The sequence below is a fragment of the Cupressus sempervirens genome, chromosome 10 (assembly GCF_028749045.1).
Source record: "Cupressus sempervirens isolate cs-2001-9-10 chromosome 10, ASM2874904v1, whole genome shotgun sequence".
Lineage (NCBI taxonomy): Eukaryota > Viridiplantae > Streptophyta > Pinopsida > Cupressales > Cupressaceae > Cupressus > Cupressus sempervirens.
In genome coordinates, this window is record NC_143127.1 from 467403426 (window position 1) to 467414497 (window position 11072).

An 11072-nucleotide genomic window follows, 5' to 3' on the forward strand; every position below is an offset into this window, starting at 1 on the left:
AATGGCTTTCCTGTTTCCATTGTTCACATGGATTTGTGAGGTTCAACAGGTGGCTGTTTGGATGCTCCATCAACAAACTGTCTAACATTATTTTCTTTGAGAATCATCAAGATTCTGAATTTCCATGCTTCAAAATTTTCCTTTCCATCGAATCTATCCTCAGGCCTGATTGTATATGCCATTGAAAATGAAGAATATCTACTGGATATAATCAGGTCTGATAATAGAAAATCTGCAGAGCCCTAGATCTGATAACAGGGCTCTGATACCATGTAATGATCTGCAGATTCTTATAACAAGATCTGAGATTAAGATCAAAGTTAGGTGAGACTCAAAGTTAACCCTGATCTAAAATTGATATTCAGATCAGAGTAATAGTGAATATTAATACGACTGTAATTCTGGATTAATTGCAAACTGGAGTGTAGAAAATATTGCAAGGAACTCGTGTGGTTATGTATGCTTGTAGACCAGACTGTAGATTGCTGTGTGTGCTATAAACTGCATACAAGACCCGTCTTTATATCCTCATTAGAGGGTATGTTCCTTAAGGGACATAACCCTTGACATGCACCTATTAGTTTAATGTCTCTAAGTTGGCGACTAGGAATTGGTAATAAGTCTTAACTAAAGTTTAGTTAAATGCCAAACTAACCAATCTCATCGTGATCATCGGCACCTGTATAGAGATTATAAATAATACAAATGTCATTCAATAGAGAATATAAGACATGAAGAATAAGGCACGACCTGCACCTATAGACCTGTAGGTTATTCAGGTTACTTTCTTAACAAAAGCTTGTGGAGCTCACCTAAAATTATTTCTAGCTCTGGTGCTTGCAGAATTTGAAAATTTACCAATATAACAATGGGGAATAACCTGTCTGAGTATGTAGAGGAGAGATAAACTGGGAGAATAGGTTAAGGAACATACCTCAGTCAAACCTTTGCTGTGTATTTTTAAGCAATTATATGGTAAGTATTAAAGGCATGTAATGCCTAGAGTGCTAGAGGAAAATGTTGATGTTTGCAAGACCGACAAGAATTACTAGGGCTTGCTGAATTTGGAAATGTGTTTAGTGCTTGTGTAATGGAGGAAATAGACTGAAGTACCTGGTGAGAACAATGGATCTTCATATCTAGTCCTCAGTGGAGCTTGTGGAACTTGTACCGGGTAGCAATGGAAGAATTGGGAAACATATAGCATGGTTGCAATCTCTGTACCTATGGGCCCGAATGTAATCCCCAGTTGACCGAATGTCTTGAGTTCTGAACCAGCTGCTTGTTTTTGTCAGAAATGTATTTGCCTTTGACAATCTGGACTACGTAGTGCTAAAGACGTAACATGACATAGACGTATGCAGAGGCTTCAAAGATGTCTCTCATTCGGTGTTATCTGGCGACATGTCCCTAGCATAATTTGACCCATCCTGGATATGGGGATGACTTGGAAACCTCGAGACCCTCAGAGACCCGTTCCCTGGCTCCCAGAAAATCAATGTTCTGATTTTGATAATATGTTTGACTTCTACTTTCATGCGACATCTCAATTTAAATTGTTTAGCACGAACCTTAAATGTTAAGGTTCTATAATGTATATAAGTATACTTTATCTATGTTTTCATACAAATATTTTAAAATGTCCCCATTTTTTAGATGGCTTTCTCCATTGCAATCCCCTACCATCCCGTACCCCGTGAAACAAAAAATCTGTCCGGGAAACTTGGGGTAACATAGGTCTCATTAGATTATTGGATATTGAAATCTCTAATGTGCTAAGTTACCATATACGTCCCTCACATTGCAAATTCGACATTTGATTCGTAGCAAATTTGAAGTCAGTCCCAGTTCTGTTCAAAGTTGCCATTTACCTGATGAATTCCCTGTGGATTGTTCTTTACGAACCCTAGACGAATGTTAGCAAATGTCAAGCGACTTTGGGAGTTAATGGAAGAGCTCGGGCGAAATGACAATGAATTTGGGCGATCGATAAAAATGTATTACTTTTTAATGTTTTGGAGAGGTGCTTTTTGTTTATTTTAATCTTTTTTATCTCCCAAAAGGATCCAACACTAAAATGGCGCTCGTATTCCCACTTCATACACATTTAATATTTATCATTACACCCATATTCACACTTCCCTCATTCGATGACAGTTTGTGTTTGCGCTTCTCATTCATAGTTGTTTGTGTTCACACTTCCCTTCACTTCTCTCATTCGCCTTTTACTCCAGAGGCAGCAATTATAGAGGCAACCTTTCCTCCCGAGTCCTGAGGCAACCTTTACTCCTGAGTCCTGAGGCAGCAATTACTCCTAAGGAAACAGTTTGTGTTTGATAGCAGATAATTGAGGCAGCGATTACTCTTGAGGCCTTTCTTCTACAACTTTCAATATAACAAACTCCAGAGATCAAAAAAGAGGTAGGAACTACTGTTATTAACTTATTTATTATTGTAATTTTTAATTTAAATTACAGTTTGATAGTAGATACCATTCTTAGAAGTAAGATTCTAATTTCTTTAATCTTACAGTTTGATAGCAATCTAATTTCTTTAATCAAATTGAGATCAAATTGGTACTCTTAGAAATTGAGATCAAACTGGTACTCTTAGATTTGAATTGTTCTTAGTTTTCTCATTATGAAACTTACTGATAATACCATATCCGTTATAGTTTGTGTACATAAATTAGCATTTTTCATTTTTCATTTTATTTGTTGTGTATTCTTTTGTAGATTTAAAGAATGGCTGCAATTGCTTCGGTTGCCGGAAACCCCCACTTCAAAATTGATAGATTTTCCCCACTTTGGAAATATGTGCAAATGATTCAACGAATGCCAAGTGGAGGAGGTTATGTGTAGATTTGTAGCTTTTGCAAAGAGGAATTTTGTAGCTCTTGTAGTAGAGTAAAAGCACATTTGTGCTTTATTCCTCAAAAAGTCATCAAATTTTGTATTGAGAAGCCAAGAGTAAATAGAGTGCTACCTAAAACCTTCCTTCCAAATCACATCGCAAACAAATCTACTCAAGAACAAAAGCAAGCAGAGGAAAGCTGCTGAGAGGGGAAATTCTTCACATCCGTTGGAAAGTGGTAGGCCTTTAAGGAAAGGAAAAACATCATCCATGTCTTCAACTACCACTCCTAGTGAACCACCTACAAAGGACCGTCCATTCTTGCGTCCTCTTCAACAGCAGATTGTAATAGTAGTGTGACCTTTGGAATCATCATTCCAAAATGAAACTAGAGATATTGCTGATCAAGCCATAGCCAGATGCGTCTATGCAAATGGATTGTCATTTAATGTCATTCACTCATTGTATTGGCAATACATGGTGAGGGTAGTTAAATGATTCTCCAAACGGGTTCAAGGGTCCTTGTTATGAGAAGATACATACCACTTTATTGGATGATGAGGTGGCCCATGTAGAGAATGCCATGTTGCCCATCAAGGATTCAAGGGTCAGAACAGGTGTGACAGTAGTATCGGATGGATGAAAAGATGCAAGGAATCGTCCTTTGGTAAATGTTATTGCAGTGTCTACAAGAGGTGCAATGTTTTTGAAAGCTGTGGATTGTGAAGGAGAGGTAAAGAATGGTCCTTTCATTCCAAACATTCTCACCCAAGCTATTGAGCAAGTTGGCCCTCATAATGTTGTTTAACTAATAACTGACAATGTGAAGAATTGTAGGGCTGCCGGCTTACTGGTTGAGGAGTGATATGAACACATTTTTTAGACACCTCTTGCTGTGCACTCACTCAACCTAATGCTGCAAAAAATCGGCACTAAGGTTGAGTGGATAAAAAAATGTATGAAGAGGCACAAGAGATCCAAATGTTTATCACAGACCACCATTTGACGCAAGCCATATTCAGACAATTCTTGAAATTGTAGCGCTTGAAGGTAAGTTCAATTGTTTAAAATTTAAACATGTTTTAGAAATCTAGTCACTTTAGTAAACTTTCTATGTTTTCGAATTTTAATTTATTATTGTTTTGATTTTAAAATAGCTTATCAAGACTCGCTTTGCCTCCAACACTATTGTTTTGAGACGCCTTGTCAAGGTTAAAGAGGCATTGTCTAGAATGGTAACCAATGCTAATTGGAGTGTATGGAGGCAATCTTATTGTGCCAAGGCAGTTGCCATAAGGGGATTGATACTAGATGAATCTTGGCGGGATCGTGATGAGTACCTTTGGAAGATCACTGAGCCTATATTGAGCATGATCCAATGCACTAACATGGATAGGCCTTGCTTGGGTGAGGTATATGATGGCATTGACTCCATGATTGAGGGCATTAGAAATATCATAAATGAGAAAGAGTAAGATCCTGATGAAATGTTCTTCACGGAGCTACAGGTAATCATGGTAGAAGGATGGAATACAATGACTACCCCTTTGCATCTACTTGTCTTTGCATTTAGCCCCAGGTTCTATAGCCAATCAATCCTCAAGGGGAGTACCACTAGAGTTTCCACATACAGAGATTCTGAAGTTGCTCAAGGGTGCAAGGCAGTCCTTCGAAGACTCTTTCCTGAGCACTACAACCGGCAGTGAAGTCTGAATTTATGAGTTTCGCAAGCATTGATGATTGTGATCTTGATGCTCTTGAAGACAAGAACAATGCTGATGCTCATAAGTATGGTACTTCCATGGACAAAGATACCAACACTTGCAACCCATTGCCATCAAAATTTTATCACAGGTAAGTTCTTTAATCTTAAGATTCTAATTTCTAGTTTCTTGTTGGTAAATTTGCAAATCTTGATAGGTTGTTAGTTCATCATCATCTGAGAGGAATTGGAGCACTTACTTCATCCACTCAACAAAACACGACCGACTAAACTCCAAGAAGACAGATAACTTGGTGTTTGTTCATTCAAACTTGAGGCTCCAACTCACAAAGAGAATACCTACAGAAAAGGGGAGGCAAAACAATGGGATGTCGAACCAGAAGTCTGCGGAGTTGGAAGTCCACTTTGATGCACTTGCAATTGAAGATGGTGATCCCGAGATAAATAGTGATGATGGAGCTGATCCTGAAGCTATGGCTGAGACTGCTGATGCTTGTGGCACTAATTGTGCTTCTAGTCAGCAACTGCCTAATGATGATGAATTCTTTGATGATTTTTGATGATACATTGATATTTGATCACATATGAGTCTATGACCGATTACTGATTACTAATGTTGACACTGCTGTTTTAAAGATTTTGAACTGAAACATTGATATGGTGGTGTATTTTGACATTTTGTCATGCCATTTGAACAAAATTGTTGATATATGTGGTGGTGTATTTTGCTAAATTGCTTTATTTTAGCAGTGGTATATGAATTTATTTGCTGTAGTATATCTTTACATATATATAATTTAAAGAAAAAATATTCTTGTATGGATGAACCCAAAACAAACCCGAACCCGAACCTGGCCCAAAATAATTTTGAGCAAATTTTGAACCTGCATCTGAACAAGAATCCAAACCGGCAATTTAGCTTGTAAGCTAAGATCTTGTTCATACCATAGAATGTTTGTTTCTCATAGATTTAACTTTTGCTTGCTGCCTTGTGGCTAAGTCTGAGAATAGCTTATTGCTTTGTATACTTTCTAAATATTAGTTTGTCATTTTTCAGATCAAAAGATGGATACACGGAGGAGAATGGATCATGAAACTGATAGTTCTCAGCAGATACAGGCAGAAGAAAAAGATGTCGTTTCAGCTGTAGCAACTGTGCTCTCTGATCTTTGTGGGCCGGGTGAATGGATGCCAATGGCAAAGCTTCACTCTGAGGTAAAGCCTTTTTTCCCATGTAAATGAAATTGGATTAAGCCTTTTTTGTACATTGTAAAGAAAAACATATTGTCAATGTTATCCGAAAAATATGGTTTGAAAAAGCACCATGGATATGCTGATGGGTATAGACAATTTTAGGATGCAAACTTCTTCTGACATTTTTTTTATAACTGTGATAGTTTTATCAAGGAGTCTCAATATTAAACGTAGGATAGGTCAGTGTGGTTTATGCACTGGAGGTCCATAATGCTTAGATGCTTAAGTGGTTTCAAAAGTGATTTTGGTGGCTCTATAATTCTGTTATTCCAGTAGCCCTGTAGAATTAAAAACTAATGACATCAGAAAGGTGGGGGAGTATGAACTAGGAAAAACTACAGAATAAATGAGTTGTTAATGTTTGTTATGTGGACCTATAAATCAACATTATTTTTATGTTCTGATAATTGATTTAATTTTGAATGTTTGTTGTTGTGTCGTTGGGTGCAGCCAGATTTAATCTGGGTATAATGGGCAGTGTGACTATTTCTGGAAAAATCGTAGTGCATCAATGCCAATGTCAATTTCAGATTCACTGGATGGCCAATATGGAACCCTTCCAATGTGGACCTGATATCCCAATATAATAAATCGTTTTACTCTTCTATTTAAACTCAACATAACAATCTTAACGTAAATCAGGACTCTTTGTGCTCTTTCAGATTCTGCTAATGGATCAGTAACGTTGATGCCAAAACTTACACAATAAAATTCAGAAACACGAGATTTAGATCTACCTCATGGATTGTGGAAATCAAATAACTAAATTAAAACTTTAATATTTCTAAATTACAACGGGACGACAGATACAAATTCATATATGCAAATATTTTTCAAGTATATTAATATATTATAGAGGGAAAGAGAGAGATGCCAAGAACTGATAGTAATAATATCAATATGTAAATAAACAAATCATGAGAACAGTAGTATAACAACAGCATAACAAATTTTAAACAGCATTATCAAATATAAAATTCACAAAACCATCTTTGGACTTCTACTTTTGTAGAAGTGGATCACCCAATAGTAGCCACTATGGTCAGTGCCAAATAGTAAACATTTTCAAAGCAAATAAAGTACATCCATACAAGGAATAATGAGAGATCACCAACCCTCTTCGAAATACCCACTTCAAGTAGTTGAAGTACTAACTCCAGACGAAACTCAAAATCAGAATAATATCCTCTTTAAAACAACACATCTTCAATCTGCTCGAATTCATTGACATCCTCCAATATTATGCACAACTCAAACAACATATCTAACATAGGAATCAAACATATTATCAACTTATATGCCCAGTCCTGGCAAGATACTCTTAGTCGTTGTCCTACTCCCTCACACTCCCAGCACCCTCAATCACATGCAACTCCCAAAAGCATTCCACAGTATAAACTTATAAATGCAATCCCACTGAAAAGTTTTGACAGCAATAATATCTGCAGTCAAGAACTCATGAACTATATGAAAAGAAGACCATACTATATACTCAGCTGAGAAAACCCTTAGGAAATTTTACACAATCAATAACTTTCTTCATACAGGTCACTCTGTTGTTTATAATCATCTCCTTGTCACGCTTTCCTCAACATCGCAGAATCAAACATATACTTAGTTATTTTGTAGACTCCTTTCATCACGCTAAAAAATCATATACTAAGTCCGATCACAACAGTAAGATGGTATATTCGAATTTTCACTAAAAAAATTGGCTCCTAAAATTTTCGATTCCTTTTCAAGCTTGATAAAATGCTACTCTTGTCCATGAATATCTTCTGCATACAATGTGCAAAGCTCCTTTTCTGATTTTATATTTTTGTTTCAAAATTAAAATGGACAAAAGACTTATTCCCACTTTATTTCTCCTAGAAAAAGTCCCGCCTCTATTTTCAGCCACCCACAACTTCATTACAAACTTCACAAATAGATAATGCACGACTCAGCTTTCTAAATAAGAGCCGCCATGTCACAAAGTAAGTAACGTAAAGCTGAGGAATTTCTTTGATTCGCCTTTTGTTATTATACGCTCCAATTACTGCTCAGCTAAATAATAACACTACGGGCACAGCTAAATAACATACGTCATTTATATTCAACACGGCGTGAAAAGCCAGCAATAATAACCTGCTGCCCTATTTTTATGTCAGTCACATGGATTATTCTATAGACACGCCAAACTTATACAAAACATTCAGCACATATATTTGCACGATAACACCTGGCCCTCCATAAATACACACGTCTCCTCTTTGCATAGTTATTGGTTCACATAGAATAAAGTCGCCTTGCCATTTTAATATCCAATGTCAAATACTCTTTTAGAATTTTCAATGCTGTGCGTAGAATCTGGCATGGCCACTGAATAGGACGAGCAGGCAGCTGTAGACAGCCAAGCAGCTCAAGCACGTTAAACACCTCAAGCAGCTCAAACAACGAAGCAAGCAGCACAACCAAATTTTCTATTATTCCCAGTAATTCGCTGATATTTATATGACCTTGATCATCAACCTTTGACATCAATGCCAACATTTTCAACATAGATTTCCTTATATTGATATTGTCATCAGGATTTAACTGTGTGATTTTGAGTCAAACTCATTGACCCATATTTCATGAGTAGTGATTCAACTTGAATCCATCTCTCATGAGAGTAAATGGAACACTTAGCACTCATTGGATCTAGCTGATGCTCACAGGGGTGAAGCACCGGGACTTCCCGGGAGGTCACCCATCCCAGTACCACTCCAAGCTTGAGCTTGCTTAACTACAGAGTTTCCTCCATGGTTAAACCCAAAGCTTGCAACCCCATTTGCAAAACCTTCACCAAGTGTTGTGCCTTATGAACAATTCATTAGAAAGCCCCTTAAGCTCATCAACTGATAAGTAGGAGATAATTTCCACAGCAAGTCAAATATTGATATTGCTATCAGGATTTAACTCTGTGATTTTGAGTCAAACTCATTGACTCATGTTTCATGAGTAGCGATTCAACATCAATCCATCTCTCTTGAGAATAATTGGAACACTTAGCACTCATTGGATCTAGGTGATGCTCACAGAGGTGAAGTACCGGGACTTCTTGGGAGGTCACCCATCCCAGTACTACTCCAACTCGAGCACGCTTAACTATAGAGTTTCCTCCATGGTTAAACCCAAAGCTTGCAACCCCATTTGCAAAACCTTCACCAAGTGTTGTGCCTTATGAACCATTCATTCAAAAGCCCCTTAAGCTCATCAATTGGTAAGTATTCCATTTATTCTCAAAATTATCTTGCCAATTGATAATTTTGAAGTATTCCATTTATTCTCAAAATTGTCTTACCAATTAAGTAGGAGATAATTTTGAGAATAAATGGAATACTTACCAATTGATGAGCTTAAGGGGCTTTCGAATGAATGGTTCATAAGGCACAACACTTGGTGAAGGTTTTGCAAATGGGGTTGCAAGCTTTGGGTTTAACAATGGAGGAAACTCTGTAGTCAAGCGTGCTCAGGCTGGAGTAGTACTGGGATGGGTGACCTCCTGGGAAGTCCCGGTGCTTCACCCCTGTGAGCATCACCTAGATCCAATGAGTGCTAAGTGTTCCATTTATTCTCATGAGAGATGGATTCATGTTGAATCACTACTCATGAAACATGGGTCAATGAGTTTGACTCAAAATCACACAGTTAAATCCTGATAACAATATCAATATTTGACTTGCTGTGGAAATTATCTCCTACTTATCAATAGATTTCCTTGTTTCTTGTAGAGGTAGCAGTATGAAGAAAACATCAGGTCTTTAGATTATAAACGGATAAATTACTGAAAATACTTTTGATAACGAAGGATAAGCATGACTTATGGTGTATAGGCTGTTTGTGTTTATGTTTAGTTTGCGGTTTTCAAATGTTTGGACAACTCGTTATGAGTGCATATGTTATAGATGAAGGTCCAAAGGTTGGATGATGCTTTTCATTTTTACTTTGTTCTAGTAGCATTTCAATTTCTAATTTTATATTTATGGATACACTAAGAAGAAATCGTGAATGCTATTGGTGTTAGTGTGCATCTAAGTTGTCTTAGTCCAAAGCGACAGCTTGTTTGTAAATTTGATTTTGACTCTTTACGAGTTTTCTCCATCCATGCATCAGTAGTATCATCAGATCTTATTTGTTTTAAATTGTTGGTGAGAGTTCTATGTACTATATGTAGGTTATTGTCACACCCTTTCAAAAATTCTCATTTTGTGTATTTGACCAAGCTGATTCAAAATTTCTTTTTTTAAATTAGGCTTGTTGATGGTACTGACCTGAAGTAGGAACATTTATAAAAGCATATGTTAAGCCCATGTTTTAATGCAGTTTATACTTACAATTATGTATTGCTTGCAACAGCTTCTAGAACATTTTAGTGGTGTTTGGCATCAGAGCAGGATAAGGAAGTTTTTGACAGCAGATGACTGGCCTGCTTCTGAAAGTAAAGGCCGGCCCTGGGTTGGACTTTTAGCTTTGCTCAGAAAATATCCAGAGCATTTTGTTATTAACACAAGGTCTAAAGGGCGAATGACTGCAGAGTTTGTGTCTTTGGTATCTCTTCTCTCATAATCTGACAGCATCTGACAAGACATGCTTGAATGGGAAGAACAATGAGCACATGTATCTGGTTTCGACATGAAGACAAATTGAAGAATTAGCTCGTCAACTCTGCTTTTTGACATTGTGATCTATACTCATACACACATACATTTTGATGTTCATTGCCAAGCAATTGTAGTGCCTAAGATTTTGCATCATAATGCAAGTCCAATATTGTTGGCGACTTCTTGTAAGTTGTAATATACAATCTAACTGTATCAGCACTAACATCATTGATTGTAATTCAAGTAATGCTTTAGTTATCAGCATTTAGTTTTTATATCACAAGGTTTTAGTTGAGCTGGGAGTTCAGACTCACTGTTTGATCATTGGTGTATATCGATATCAAGTTTGCAGGTTATGCATGGAGTTTTTGGAAGATACCAAATAAGCTCATAGGTTATTTTTGAAATCATCCTTTCTATTAGTATAGCTATAAGATATAAACTCTTTACCAATGGCCCAAGAATTTCTTTTAAGTATATGACTTGGTATATGTTTTTCAGCCATTTTCATTTGTTGTGTTACTTGGTGTTTCATATAGTCTGGGTTTATTCCAGTTGTAAATAGTCTTCATATTTTTTCTTATAGTGCAAAGATGGCCTATGAACTGTGTCAAAAT

At 36.8% G+C, this 11072-nt stretch overlaps 1 protein-coding gene across 1 annotated transcript in view; it reads left to right on the forward strand.

The window, feature by feature from the left end:
• Window positions 1-10750, forward strand: part of LOC149534722 (FHA domain-containing protein FHA2-like) — a 30127-nt gene extending 19377 nt beyond the window's left edge. Inside the window, exons 2-3 of the mRNA XM_089804178.1 lie at window positions 5634-5791; window positions 10211-10750. Coding sequence (XP_089660304.1) covers window positions 5634-5791; window positions 10211-10420 — 368 coding nt within the window. The 3' untranslated portion in view covers window positions 10421-10750. The remainder of the gene's footprint in view (window positions 1-5633; window positions 5792-10210) is intronic.
• Window positions 10751-11072: the final 322 nt, after the last annotated feature.